At 47.0% G+C, this 15358-nt stretch overlaps 1 protein-coding gene across 3 annotated transcripts in view; it reads left to right on the top strand.

Annotated features, from left to right (window-relative positions):
* The window catches only part of CHLSN (cholesin), an 84804-nt gene that overhangs the window by 66975 nt on the left and 2471 nt on the right, over nt 1–15358 (top strand). For all 3 annotated transcript variants that reach the window (XM_081965656.1, XM_081965655.1, XM_081965657.1), the window contains exon 3: nt 8415–8605. In XM_081965656.1, the coding sequence (XP_081821782.1) occupies nt 8415–8605 (191 nt within the window). The remainder of the gene's footprint in view (nt 1–8414; nt 8606–15358) is intronic.

The raw sequence follows: 15358 nt of genomic DNA, 5'->3' as shown, positions 1-15358 counted from the left end.
GAAGATGTACCCATCCAGCTGTTTCTTGAGAACAGATTCGTGTTTTCCCAGATGGGCCAACATGGCTCTCTTACTTCATAAATTGGAACTTTGAGTAGTACTTTGCCTTGGACTCTGATTTGCTTTTGGATGCTATTTGGAACCCGGACACACAGCCTGTTTTGGGCCTCCAGCCAGAACCAGCGTGTCCAACATTTAGCTCAGTGTTTCTCAAACTTGGCGACTTTAAGTCCTGTGGACTTCAGCTATGCTGGCTGGGGGATTCTGGGAGTTGAAGTCCACAGGACTTAAAGTCGCCAAGTTTGAGAAACACTGATTTAGCTGAAGGGTACAAGTAGCCAAAGAACAATTAAAATAAAACAAAATAAAAAAATTCCAAGCCTGAATCGCCACCTGCGAGTAATAAAGTTTGCAGCTCCTTGGAGACCTCATCTGTTGGCACAGAGGATAATTCTGCCTTGTTCCCTTAAAAATAATAATAGGACATTGACCTAGATTGAGAGACGTCCCATGGGAGGTTCAGCTTGTGCAACAATCTCCTTCCTGCCTTTATTTATCCTCCAGGGTCAATCATGCGATGCGAAAGAGCATTTGGCAATCCTGCAGGCTGTACAAGCATGCGTCCATGTATGCATCCCTCTTGCGTAACTGAACATGTTCTGGCTGACCAAAGGGTTTTCCTGTGTTTCTGATTCTCTCACAGCCGAAAGATATTCCCTTCTGAAGTGGGAGGAACTGTGGCTTTACGTGGTGGTAGTTTTGTTGTCCCGGAATGAGATTGTCATGCCTGCAAGCCATCTTTTCTTTGGGACTTCAGGCCTGCCACACTTTCTACTGTCGACTTCCTATTGTGGGAAAATGGGAGAGGGGATTATACGGAGTTGGGTGATATGTAGCCATAATAACATTCTTGTTAGAAACTCAAGGTCATCTTGGTCTCTGGACCTGGCCAGAACTGGATGGGTGGACTCCGTCTTCGTGGCAGTGGAAGATTGGACCATGGGATGGACTTGTGGGTGTGGGGGCAAGATCATGAACTTTCAACTGGGTGGGAAAACCCGGGAAGCTTTCAGATTCGGGTTTTCCCAGATGTGCCAACATGTCTCTCTTAATAAATTGGAATTTTGAAGAATTCTTTGCCTCGGATTCAGATTTAATTTTGGATGCTGTTTGGAACCCTGACAGAGATGGTGCCCTAGGTTGCTACCATAAAATTGTCCGGATAGAAAAATTGTTTCTTGGAGGTACCGAGCACGTCCATGGCTGAGCTGAGACTTAACTCAGAAGTTTTGAGTGGACAGCAAGGGCATCCAACCTGGGCAACGTGAACACTTGTGGATTCCAACTTCTAGAATTCCCCAGGCTAGCCGGAAGCTCAGCAACGTTCATACATGGTGAAGGTTTTGGACTCCAAAGCAGATTATTTGATGACTGTGCAAATGTTTATGTAACTACTGCAGTGCAGATGAAGCATTTCTCGGCAGCCAATAAAGCTCAGTTTGGTAACTCTACCCTCCATGGCCTTGAGAAGATATCTCCACCCTTTGAATGTTTCCAGTATAACATTACTTTTTAAGGTTTCTTGGGACAAACCAGAGTTCTCACACCTCTCTTTGGAAATTAAATATTGGCCAAATCTCTTGGACAGGATGCAGTATTTTTCAAAATATTTGGAAGGCCACCCTACTGGTCCTAGGCCTTCCAAGCCCACTGCTGGCTGGAAAACCGCAGGAGAGCAAACACCATTGATTCAAGGTTTACAACTTCATTTTTGTTAAGTTTAGGGCAGCATAGGTGGCTGCAATGACTAGTAGCAATAGCACTTGGACTTATATCCCGCTTCACAGGTCTTTCCAGCTCTCTCTAAGCAGTTTTCAGAGTCAACATATTTCAGAGCCATGCTGGCTGGGGAATTCTGGGAGTCTAAGTCCACACCAAGTTTGGAAAGCCGTGATTTAGAACTTATGGTCAGCGCCAGACCAAAGAGAGAAGGTCATCCTTGGTTGGAGAGATTAGCTAATGTTACTTGGCAACGTTTGGCAAATACTGTTGTTTCGTGAACCCTAGAGGTGTATCATCTAAAAATTGAGGGTCTGATTCCACTAGACACCCAAGGATAGACTTTAAGCAGCCGGAGAAGATGGAAGGTCTCAGCTTTGAATGACTGGACCAAATATGTGGCAGGTTGGAAAGTCCGAAGCTGGCTAGATGTTTAAGGTCAAGGAGGCAAACAGGCCTTGACCATTGAGCTTAGTCTTGTCCACCCAGACCAGCGGAGGTCCTGTAAGAACCATTCCCTCAAGCCCATCTAAAGATGCTGAAAGGGTTGAACCTGGTTCCTTCTGCACAGAAAGTAGTTGTCCTATCAAGGAGCTACCTGGAAACCAGGAAGACAGAACCATGGCCATACATGTCCCAATGCACCGACGTTCTTCCAGGAGAAGGAGATTTTGCTGCTATAAGGATGGATGAAGCCCTGTCAGATGTTCTAGGCCCACATTAAACTTTCCTCTATAATGAGTCTCTGAACAATGCAGATACTTTTATCGCATTTTAAGGCTGCAAATTTTTGTTTTCGTCCTCCAGGAGAGCAATCTTGAACACATTTTAGTGTGAGACAAATTCTTCAGTTCCTTCCCCACCTCTTGAGCGAAGGATGACAGATGACTTTTCCTCCAGCTCCAATGCTCAGACATGTTTGTGCACAAATGCTCCATCTGTCCCCCCTCCCCACGCAGTGCCCACTCCCACCTTTGGACAGACAGCAGCTGCTCCTGCAGCTTCTGGAACTATTTATAAGATGGTGCAAATCATGTTTGGCTACCTCTGCTAAATCCGAGCTGGGACACAACCCCTGAAGTCAAGACAAGGATAGAGGAAACTCGAACAGTATTTCTTCAAAATGCAAAAGATCTCCTGCAGTCACGGCATAAGCCTAAGACTGAAAAATCAGGCTTGTCAGATGTTACGTCTTTTCTATCCTGCTCTACGGAGTGTAGAGTTGGTCTTGGACCGAAAACCAATTGAGCAGACTAGAAGCATTTGAAATGTGGATTGACAGGCGGCTGTTATGTATAAGCTGGCTTGACAAAATCAGAAAGGAGGAGGTGATAAGCCACTTGGGAAAGCCAAGGGAGATCATCAAAACCATGAAAAAGCAAAAGTTAGAATATTTTGGACATGGGATGCAACACCCGGGAAAATACGGCATCCTTCACTTAATCCTCCAGGGAAAGTTTGAAGGCAAAGGAGGTCCAGGCAGAAGAAGAACATCATGGCTTCAAAATCAAAGGGACCGGTTTGGACAAAACTCAGCAGCACATTTTCGTGTGGCTGTTGATAAAAATAGGAGGAGGAAGAAGAAGACTTCTAGAATTGAGGAGGAGGAGGAGAGGAGGAGGAGGAGGAGGAGGAGGAGGAGGAGGAGGAGGAGGAGGAGGAGGAGGAGGAGGAGGAGGAGGAGGAGGAGGAGGAGGAGGAGGAGGAGGAGGAGGAGGACTTCTAGAATTGAGGAGGAGGAGGAAGACTTCTAGAATTGAGGAGGAGGAGGAGGAAGACTTCTAGAAGTGAGGAGGAGGAGAAGAAGAAGAGGAGGAGGAGGAGGAGGAGGAGAAAGAAGAAGTCTAGAATTGAGGAGGAGGAGGAAGAAGAAGAAGGGGAAGGGGAAGGAGAAGGGAGAAGAAACAGAAGAAGCATCTAATCCCAAGGAACTGTCTATCTCTTGGGCGTTGATCTCCGCTCAAGGGAAGTCAAGTCAGAGTCGGCATGCAGGAAGCCTCTTCAGTGAAACAGAAATATGTTCAGGTTGAAACAGAGGGTCATATAACAACCCAGACCACAAAGGTGCTCCATGCGCATCCCGCTTGCAGAGATGGAAAGGAAACATCCCTTGACTTACGGCCACAATTGAGCCCAAAATTTCCATCGCTAAGCGAGACAGTTGCTAAGTGTGTCTTGCCCTGTTTTTTGAAGTTTCTTGCCACTCTTGTTAAGAATTTGGATCACATGACCCTGGGGAGGCTGCAACGGTCGTAAGTGTGAAAAACCGCCCTGGGCCATTTTCCCCCAGCGTTGTCGTAACTTCGAACAGCACCTGAACAATAGCAAAACGAGGATACTTGGATTCTGAGTCCTGCAAACGTGATGATCAGCCAGATTTCCAGTCATGCGAAAAATATCACGGTGGCTGGTATGAGAACTCCGTCCTCCAGCCGAGCATTCTCGAATTTGCCCTCCAGCTCCGTCTGCCTTTCATTCCTCAGCTTTGGTCGCGGCAAGATTTATCCACAAAACTTCAGAAGCCTCCCCAAAAAATGTCTGGAGAATCGGAGGAAGAGTTGAAAGGCTTTTGAAAATCTTTGCATTGATCGCTCGCATCTAAGACGCTGCCTATCCTTACGGCAGTAACATTATTTGGCTGGGCTACACAGTTGTATAGAGAGAGGAAAGGTGGCATAACAGAAGGGAACCTGGAGGTCTTCTAGTCCAGCCCCTGCCCGAGCAGGAGACTCTGTCTCATTCCAGACAAATAGTTGTCCAGTCTCTTCTTGAAAACATTCAGCACCCACAACTTCTGGAGGCCAGTTGTTCCTTTGATTAATTGTTGTCAGGGAATTTCTCCTTAGTTTCCCTCCATTGTTTCTTGTCCTGCCTTCTGATACTTTGGAAAATAAGTTGACCCCTTCTTCTCTGTGGCTGCCCCTCAAATACTGATATACTGCTATCGTGTCACCCCTAGTCCTGCTTTTCATTAAACTTATCCCACATTACATCTGTCCTGCCTTGCTAGGACAAATGAGCAAATTTCTTTTGCTCATCTTTTCCAAAGTCTCCTTCTGATGAAAAGTAGTCAAAATCACAGAATAATAGACTGGGAAGGGACCTTGGAGGTCTTCTAGTCTAACCCCCTGCTCAAGCGGGAAGCCCCATACCATTTCACACAAGCGTTATTCTACTTAAAAGCAAGATGCTCCAGATAGTGGCTATTCTGGTTAAGGCTTGTATCACACGCATCGGAAAAACCCCTGCTCCATCCTCACCTTCATCATTGCAACCTTCTCGCCCTGGGGCCTCCCCAACGTTCCTCAATGAAAACCCCACCTTGGGAAGACCCCAGGCTCCCTTCGACCGAGGACTTGTCAGTAACCCAAGTTAAACCTCAACAGGGCAAACCACGAGTCAAGAGATCGATTCCCTCGGGCATTGCACGCATACTTGGCCCTTCCTTCCGATGACAGCTCTCTTGGCCAAACCCTCCGTAAAAATTCTGCTTTGTTTACACCCTTGGTCTTCAAAGAATGGAACACACACACACAAAATAAGAGAAGGCACATTGAAAGCATTTTGGGGTTAGGTAACAGTAAAGGGGACGAGCTGTTTGATTTCCGGCATCGACCCGCGAGGTTAAAATGAAATAGACATGAAGGGACTTACCAAGAACTGAAACTGAACTCTTTTAACACTGGATCACCTCCTCCTCCTCCTCCTCCAGTGCATTTCTGCAGCCATTTTAGCATTCAGCACATCGGCAACTGCAAATTCTTTCCAGGCAATAAAATCCCACATCTCCCTTCCTTCATCTCTTCAATAGTGGTTTCTGGTTGGTTTGTTTCTTTCCCTTCTTCCCCAGCTCTAAACTGGGTTTCATTTCCTCCTTCCTTCCCCAAGACCCTTGTATTTTTATTTATTCCATATATCAAAGATCAGGTCAGGAAGGCATCTGAATGCTTCTCCACTCGCTTGGACAGGTTCCTGCTTCCAAAAGAATTCTTTCATGGCTTTCAAAAAAAGAAGAAGAAGAAGAAACAAAAAAGAAGGAAGGGAGTTTTGCCGGATGGGAAGTTCAGCAACTTCTTACCAAACCTTCAGTCAAGCGAAAAAGAAAATGTCGAAAAGAGGTGGTGGGGAGGGAGGGGGGGAGAAAAACCAGAGGTGGGGGAGAGAATCTTTGCAGCTCAAGCAAAAGGACACACAGTTTATCGGAGTTTTCAACTTTTTCTGGCAGAGGAGAAAGTGGGAAGCGGAGCCAAGGGAAAACTGGAGGAGAATGGAGAGTGGAGGGGGGGGGGTCCTCCTCCCCTCCACCCGGGCCCCTCGCCTGACTGTTTTTATTGATTTCAGTCACTGGAGGCTGGGTCAGCTCTCCGAAGAAACGCTGGCTTTCATTACAGGAACCCGCTCAGTCACACTGCCGAGCGGCTTGGCGGGCTGCCCGCCACTCTGTGGTCCTCCTTTCTCCCCTTCTTGGCAGGTGGAGGGATGGCGTCGTTCCCTTCCCCATCCGAGGGCATGAAGACCCCCCTCCCCTGCCTGGGCTGCTTTTCCAAATCTTGAAAGCCTTCTAAGCTTTTACCCCTCTACCCCCACAACCCTGGAAACGCCTCTGCCAAAGGTCCGAGGCCACGCAACCCCTGCTCGTCCCACTTAGAAGATCCAGGGCGACAAACCACAAGGCCGTTGCACAACAAAACTGAGATCCGGCCAAGCACGTAGTCCCCCCCCCCCCCCGGCTTCCCTATTGAAACCCAGATGCGAGCGCCGTGTGCTGAATGAGAGCAGGGAGAGCTGGGTTGGAAATTCAGGCCAAGAGCGGCTAGACGGGGGGCACATCCCCAGCTCTCCGCTTAGCCTGCTTCCGGGGACGGCAGGAGGAGGAACGTCTGCAGCAAAGGGGGGTTCCTACCGGTTCGGCCAAACCAGTAGCGGTATGGTGGCCTGGGCCGCTGGAACTGGCAGTGACGCAGGCCTGCCACGCCCCCGGACCGGTTCTCCAGTCACCGCCATCCCTGCCGTTATCTTGTTTTTTAATTCGGCACATGCGCAGAACAATTTTAATTGAGTTGCGCATGCGCACACACGAGTGCAAAGCCCGTGCACACACAAAGCGAGCGCACGAGCGAACCAGCAGTAAAGCCGGCCAGAAGCGACCCCTGGCCTGCAGATGTCCAGATGGGCAACACAGCTGGGCTCCGGCATTGCATGGCTGTTCTGCAGATAAGGGCGTCTCGAGTTTAAGGAGCTCCGTGTGGAGACCGGGCTGGATCACCCCACCCGGTTCTTCCTTTGCGACGGGAAAAGGCAGGAGACACGGGCTTAACATTTCGTTAAATCCCTTTTTTAAACAACCTCCTAGTGAGGCCTAAGCTTTTTGTCGTCCCATGCTGAAAGTGCGCACGAGCCTGCCCACACCCATATTGCAATGCACGCATGACACCCTCTGTGTACCTTGGCCCCCTATGCATGTGCATGGAAACCCCCAGGCTCCTTCCACCTCCCCCCCCATGTCCTCTTTTGGGCCCCCACACATGTCCATGCACCTCCTGCATACACCCCGAGCTGAGCTGGGGAGACGGGTCGTGTGTCTGCAGAGAGGGCTCTCTGTGCCATCTGTGGCACGGGCGCCATAGATTTGCCATCCCAGTTTTAGGGCATCCTTCTAGGAGTGTCTAATCATCATCTTCTTCTCCTTCTCCTTCTCCTTCTCCTTCTCCTTCTCCTTCTCCTTCTCCTTCTCCTTCTCCTCCTCCTTCTCCTCCTCCATTCCTCCTGGGGAGGGTCTTTCCTTGGTTGGAGACCACCAAGGACCCCATAATTCTCCTCCTCCTCCTTATTTATTTACCTACCCACCTATCCTCCTCCCAGAAGCTAGGTCCAGGGATTCCCATGGAGAAATACATACCACATTACCCCAAAACTTTAACTTTCTCTCTTGACCTTTCCCCATAAATAATTTTTAAAAAAGGAATAATCAGTGGGTGTGTATCATGCCTTGTTTAAAGGACTTTAGATTTATGAAATCTCCAACAAAGGAAGGATAGTCATCCATCCTTTTGGAAACATTTATCGGAGAATTCCAGGAAACTGGCATTTCTCTTGCATTTCCATTGGTTCAGACATGAAGCCAAGGGCTCCCCACGTATTTCTCCCTCTTCCTAGGATATCTGCTTAACTCATTTTAATGAATATTCAGTGCACAGAAGCCACAATTGATCGAGCTTCAGTTTTACCAATCTAAAATCACAGCATGATTCCAGTGTCTCTGGAACATAAGCTTTCTTTATATCCGTTTCTGTAATTCTTCTCTTCTTTTTTTTCCTCCCCGAATTAGATAAGCGATGGTCTCGCTATGTAAAACTACAAGCTGCAAATTCGAAATAATATTCCCGATCTCGCTCGTCTTTTGGCTGTCTTTTGTATCAGCCTAAGTGCTATTGCTATTACCACAGCCTGTGTGATTGTGGGGACTCTCTTCCCAAATGTCCCCCTCCAAAGGTGGGTCTTCTCAGGGTGGAATGGATGGAGGACTACCCTGGTCTCAATAGTCCATTCAAGGCGAAGGACTCGCTAACCTCTGTTCAGATGTTCGGGTCGCATGTAATGGACCTATGGATTAAATTTGTTCTCTTGGTTCTTAGGTGAAGAAACAAGAGGAAGAGGAGACCGAAGAAGAACTTTCTCCAGAGGAGAAGAGAGTGTTGGAGCGAAAGCTGAAGAAGGAACGTAACAAAGCACAAAAGAAACTCATGCGAGAATCAATGGTTGGGGCCGAGAAGAACCAGCCTCAGAAGCCCTCGGGGGCAGAGTTGGCCCTGGACTATTTAACTAGGTAAGTTTGGCCCTTTGTGAGAAGATCTCTCCTGGACAATGATAGAAATATCACCGGGTTGCCTTTACAACAATTTCCCACCTCCACGTCTTCAGCCCTGGGTCACAATTTGGAATTAAATTCTGTCTCTTGATTAAATGTCTGTAGAAAGTCTCCATCATCCAAGTCCCAAGGGTGTTTTTTTCCAAAAGACAACTGGACTTTCTTGGGGGTTTTTTCCCCTTGAAAAGTTTCACTTATCCAAGAAGTTTCATCAGTTCTTCTGACGAAGAACTCACCCAAACTTCTTGGATGAGAAGTGAAACTTTTCAAGGGAAAAAAACCCCAAGAAAGTCCAGTTGCATTTTTTTTTTCCCTTGAAAAGTTTCACTGGGGGAAATGAATTGCGTTCCCACCGGAGAGACACATGATTTGGGCGTCCACAGAGCAGGAGGGAAAGCAGAATACAAATTGTGCATCTTCGTCCCCATTTCGGGAGCAGCGGGAATCCTCGGCTGTTTTGAAGGGATGCGCACTTATCTGTCACAGGCTGATAGCTCTTCCGGAAGGCCTGTTAGCAAGACGAGCTTTCTGGTTTGAAAAACAAAGGCATAAATTCCGTCCTCCCCTCTTCGCCTTGAGCAATTGCAGCAGACAAATATACAATATTTATGAACCGATGGGAGATTGACATTCATTTCATTTCCCTTGATTTTTGGCTGGCCAGCAAACCCCAGGCAAGGAGAGGTTTCCCTCGATTTACAACCACGACGGGAAGCAAAATTTCCACCGTTAAGCAAGGCGGATCTGAACTGAGTCATGCCCGGTTATACAACACTTTTTTGCCTGGGTTCTTAAGCGAACCGTTGCTAAATGAATCAGGCAGTCATTAAGAGGATACAGGGAGTCCTCAACTTACGGCCAAAGTGGAGCCCGGAATTTTAGTTGTTAAGTGAGACCTTTGTTAAGTGAGTCTCGCCCCACTTTGCAATCTTTCTTATCACCGTTGTTAAGTGAATCACAGCAGTCATTAAGTTAGCAACATGGTTGTTAAGTGAATCTTGTCGGAAGGTCGCAAAAGTGGATCCCCCTGGGATGCTGCAATGGTCATAAGTATGAACCAGTGTCAGAATTTTGACCACGTGACCCTGGAGATGCTGCAGAGGTCGTAAGTGTGACAAACGGTCGTAAGTCACATTTTTCAGTGCCACCGTAACTTCAAACAGTCACTAAACGAATTCGGTTTCGTTCTTCTTGCTATGGGACCTGCCCGTTTCCATTTCAGCTCTTTTCCTCTCTTGATGGCATCGTATATTTTTGTTTGTTCTCTACTCCAGGAGTGGGTCTTCCTATCTTATCTTGTGTTATGTCTTTCCGTGGCTCTTTGTGCCCCTCGTCGCTTATGTACTGATTGCGAGCTTAGTGTCAGTGGTGAAATTCAATTTTTTTTACTACCGGTTCTGTGCGCAGGGCATGGTGGGTATGGCTTAGTGGGCGTGAGAGGGGAAGGATACTGCAAAATCTCCATTCCCCCCCCCCACCCTACTCTGGGGCCAGCCAGAGGTGGCATTTGCCAGTTCTCCAAACTACTCAAAATTTCCGCTACCGGTTCGCCAGAACCTGTCGGAACCTGCTGGATTTCACCCCTGATTAATATCCATGTTTTGCTGGCATAGGTTAGAGGAGGGGTCTCCAGCCTTGGCAACTTTAAGCCTGGTAGACTTCAACTCCCAGAATTCCCCAAGCAGGGGGATTCTGGAAGTTGAAGTCCTCCAGGCTTAAAAGTTACCACAGTTGGAGACCCCGGGTTAGAACATATGGCCAATACATGTTTTGAACATTTGAAGACCGGAAGCTGAGTCTGATGGTAGCGGTGGCAGGAAGCATCACAACCCCTATTCAGCCGACGAGGAAATGGAAGATACGGCAGTCCCGTTAAAAATAAACACCGAAGACGAAAGCAGCATTGCCAAGAGCAATATTTAAAACCCTGAATGAATAAATCAATGGCCCAGCACCTTAGAATTCATCACATGGGGGCCAGATGTGTTTTCGTGGTGGAAAATTGAAAATAAAATAAAAAAAGGCTTCCTAGCATCCAAAGCCACAAATCATGGTGGAATGAGGAGTGGCTTCTGGTTTTGAAGATCTGCTTTGTTTCAGAGGAGAGCTTGCTCATCTGATAGCATAAGCATGGTAGAAATTCCTTCTAACCAACTTCTCCCCCTTGTCTCTCCTTCCTGCGCCATGCGATGCGGGGTTTCTTCGGTTCCATGATGGGCCTCCTTGCAAATTGTTTGAGTTATGAGTTCTGCATTAAGAGACCGAAAACAAAAGAAAAGATGGAAAAGAAAACCGTGGAAGAGGGGAAGATATGTTTCAACCCAATGTTGTTGTTTTTTTAAAGGCAGCTATTTATTGTAATTAAGGAGGAATTTGTTGTAAGGGAGGATTCAGGAACCCTTCCAAAATGAAGTTAAAGACGACTTCAAAGAACTGCTCATTATATGGCAGCATCCGCTGGTGTTCATTAAACAAGGTGCTATCGAAGTGTAAGAGATGCCTTCAAGGAAAACCGGGATGCTGCATCCAGTTTTGGTCGCCACAATTTTAAAAAGATGTTGAGACTTTGGAAAAAGTGCAGAGAAGAGCAACCAAGATGATTAGGGGACTGGAGGCTAAAACATATGAAGAACGGTTGCTGGAACTGGGCATGTCTAGTCTAGAGAAAAGGACTAGGGGAGACATGATAGCAATCTTCCAGTATTTGAGGGGCTGCCACAAAGAAGAAGGGTCAAATTATTTTCCAAAGCACCAGAAGACAAGAAACAACGGATGGAAACTCATCAAGAAGCAACCTGGAACTAGGGAGAAGCTTCCTAACAGTCAGGACAATTAATCAGTGGAGTAGCTTCCCTCCAGAGGTTGTGGGGGCTCCGTCATTGGAGGCTTTTAAGAAGCGACTGTCTCAAATTGTATATGGTCTCCTGCTTGAGTAGGACCAGAAGAACTCCACGGCCCCTTCCAGCTCTATTCTGATTGATTGATTGATTTAGTGGTCCGGTGAACGTTTACCATATCATCTTCAAAGCTTGGAGAGCCATACCCTGCACTCAAAACCAACTCTTTGAAGACCTGGAAGGCCCCGTTCTCATGTGGGAAGGTCTTCTTCTAGGCCTGATACCAAGCTGGGGCTTCCCCAACGTTACTGTCCTCTTTTAAGGTCCACTTCAGAGCACCATCTCATCGGCTCCTATTGGGTAAACGCACGTTAACCCCAAGGAGCACCATCTCCTATCCTGCAATCCTCCTCTTTAATTGGTCGATCCTTTCAATTAGTTGATGAACGATGTGGACGAAGAAGCTGCCCCAAGACAGTGGAGCAGATCATTATAATCCAGGGAGATCTACTGGGTCCCAGAGGGAGGCCATCAACCCAGAGTTGAAGCTTTGCCTGTTTTAGTGAATGTCACTAGTGCACTGGAAAAAGTGACTTATGACCATTTTTCACACTTACGGCCCGTTGCAGCATCCCCATGCTGACATGATTTACATCCGGGTGCTTGGCAATGGACTCATATTTATGACGGTTGCATGGTCTCCTTTTGTCTGACAAGCAAAGGCAGTGGGGAAGGCAGATCCACTTAACGACTGAGTGACTAGTTTAACAACTGCAGTGATTCACTTAACCAACGTGAGGAGAAAGGTCGTAAAACAGGGCAAAATTCACAGAACACATTTCTCACTTAGCAACATAAATTCCGGGCTCAGTTGTGGTCGTAAGTCGAGGACTACCTGCCCTGAATTTGCTCTTGCGGTGGCTTCAGAGGACGCTGACCAGGGCAGTGTGGGAATGTGGGTTAAAATGTCTCAGTTTTAAAGTATTTCTATTTTAATTTTAATTTTTTCGCCCAGCGTCTTGCTGTTTTGAATTATTGTTGTTTATTTACACGCTTGAGTCATGGAAATTTATTTCGATGTTGTTCGACTGCATTTATATACGGAGTCATATTTTTCAAACCTGGCCAGGGTTTACATGACAAGCCCAAAGCAGCCACATTGTGGAGGATCTGGATTTCATTATGTAAAGCCGAGCGCCTTCTCAGCAGGCAGAGCCAACAATTCGTGTCTATCAAAGTTTTCGAATCCCCCGTGTGGATCGTTGTTGGTTTTTTTCCCTCCGCTGCTGAGGACTTCATGTTTTCCAGCTCTGCTGACATTTCTTTAATTCAAAATAGTCACTGGGGAGCTTGAAATAAAAAAGTTTCAATCTCTTCTATCTGAGTATTCCAAAATAAATAAATACGTCCTGGATTCGGGAGAGCCTCTCTTCCGCCATAGGAAATGGAATTACCAGTAAAACCGGCTTGTCAAACCGCTATCACAATATCACACAATCCAACCCAGAAGCAGTGCGGTCAATTATTTGCAAAACCTACGGGGGGAATTGTGAAGTTTTTCATGTTCATGGAAAGGTATGAGAAAGCTCACCCCAAGGCAATGCAGTACAGTGGTTCTCGACTTACAGCAGTTCATTTAGTGCCCGCTGAAAGTTACAACGGCACTGAAAAACGTGACTTATGACTGTTTTCCACACTTCTGACTGTGATCCCCTTTTGTGTCCTTCTGAATCCAGGGGGAAGCCAGATTCACTTAACAACCGTGTTACTTACTGAACAACTTAACCATTCACATAGCGACTGTGGCAAGAAAGGCCATAAAATGGGTCGTAAAACTCACTTAACAACTGTTCTGCTTAGCAACCCAAATTTGGGGCTCTTAAAATGGGGCAAAAATTCACGTAATCCATGCCTCACTTAACAACAGAATTTTTGGGCTGTACATTTTACCCGTATTGTCAGAAGACAGCCTACAAATGCGATTTAAGCAGATTAAGCAGTCGCTGCGTCCCCCCAGGGAAGACAATTCACTTAAAAGCATTGTATTCGACTGCCGTTTTCTCCTTTCCTGGAATTTAAATTTTCAAGTTAAATAGGGGTTTCCAAGAAGGAATCAGAGGGAGAAACCTGAACGGTTCGCTCCGAATTTTGACCTCCCCGTCATGGTCCTTTATTTGAGCCAAAGGAAACGGCCGCGTTAGGACTGTTTGCTCCAGCGTTAGTCCAGCTTCGGCCTCTGTTAGGTTTTGCTCGGGAATGTTTACGGTTAAAAAGAGACTTGGGCCAGGATTAAAAAAAGTATTTAAAAAAGGAAATGTTTGCTTTGCTGGATGTTTGTTGTAAACATCGTGAGTCCAAATAAATCAAAACATTTTTGAAATGTTTAAGATAACGCTGGGATGATTCCGCAGACGTCCCGAGAACCTCTTTTGCAAGGAAAAAAATATATATTGTGAGGCTTTTCAGAAAACCTCAGGGAGAAATATCGGGTGGGATGCACCGTGGTAACCTGGGAATTCTGTTATAAAACCACCACCACAACAAAAGATGTTATTATCAGTCTACAGACGGTCCTCGACTTATGACTACCATTGAGCCAACGTTTCTGTTGCTAAACGAGAGATTTGTTAAGTGAATTTGGGCCCATTTCACAGCTTCCCTTGCCATAGTTGTTAAGTGAGTCCCCGCAGTTGCTAAGTGAATCTGTGTCCCCCCATTGACTGTTTATCAGAAGTTCACAAAAGGGGGGATCACGTGACCCCAGGGCATTGCGACCGTCATAAATATGGGGATGCTGCAATGGTCGTAAGTGTGAAAAAGGGTCCTCGGTCACTTTTTTCAGCGCAGTTGTAACTTCGAACAGTTACTAAACCAACGGTTGTAATTCCGAGGATTGCTTATATCAATGTTGGCAAACTTTTTTGGCACCCAGTGCTGAAACGGGAGCGCATGTGCGCTCATGGGGGGGAGAGCACCAGAGACCGGAGAAGGAGTTCCCAGTGCATGCGCGTGCTGGGGAGCTGAGTTTACAATTTCCGGCATGCGCATGCGCACTGGTCACCTGGCCTTCCGGTTTTCTGGCGTGCATGCACTCACAAAGACTAGCACATGGGAAAACCAGAAGCTCAGCTTCCCGGTGCTCCTGCGTGCACAAAGACCGTTGCACGTGAAGCCTGGCATGTGTGCCCTAGGTTCTCCATCACGGGTCTATGTTGCAATGTTGCATTGAAAGACATTCTTGTGGGGAGGGAAAAAGAAGAAAATGAGAAATATGCTGCTTTCCCTCCCCCTGAAGTTGGTAACGTATTGCCTGCCGGATGAAAATATACTTTGGCCACCCTGATTGTCATTGATCTGCCTGTCTGAAGGGTGGTTTCCCTGCCAAAAGTGGAGGCCCCCTTTCCCTTCCATGCCACCCCGCCAAAAGTTCCGTCGAGGGAGGGAAATGAGATAAGTTGTGTTTCCTCTGGCTTCATCCTCCAGGACCTCAGGCCGGGCCAGAATGAAGTGCAAAATAGCACGGACATCTGGACACAAACAGGGGCACAGCTGCGTTGTGTCATGGTTTACACAAGAAATTTTGTTGATTTGACTCTATGGCTGGACTTTCCCCTTGGAAAGGCAGGCGGTGGGTCTGATTTCAGCTGCGTCCTCCTCCTTCCTCCTCCTCCTATGCTCCCAACACTGGAAGATTTTAAGCAGATGTTGGATATCCATTTGTCTGAAGTGGTGTAGGGTTTCCTGCCTAGGCAGGGGGTTGGACTAGAAGACCTCCAAGGTCCCTTTCCAACTCTGCTATTCTAGTCTAGTCTATTAGTGTAAGGATGCCCACAAGGTATGGTCAAAAAACTCCATGAAGATAACGGTTATGTGG

Source organism: Natrix helvetica (assembly GCF_964273705.1).
Source record: "Natrix helvetica genome assembly, chromosome: 13".
Taxonomy (NCBI): domain Eukaryota; kingdom Metazoa; phylum Chordata; class Lepidosauria; order Squamata; family Natricidae; genus Natrix; species Natrix helvetica.
The sequence above is the reverse complement of the archived record's forward strand: the minus strand, read 5'-3'. Positions and strand labels throughout refer to the sequence as shown.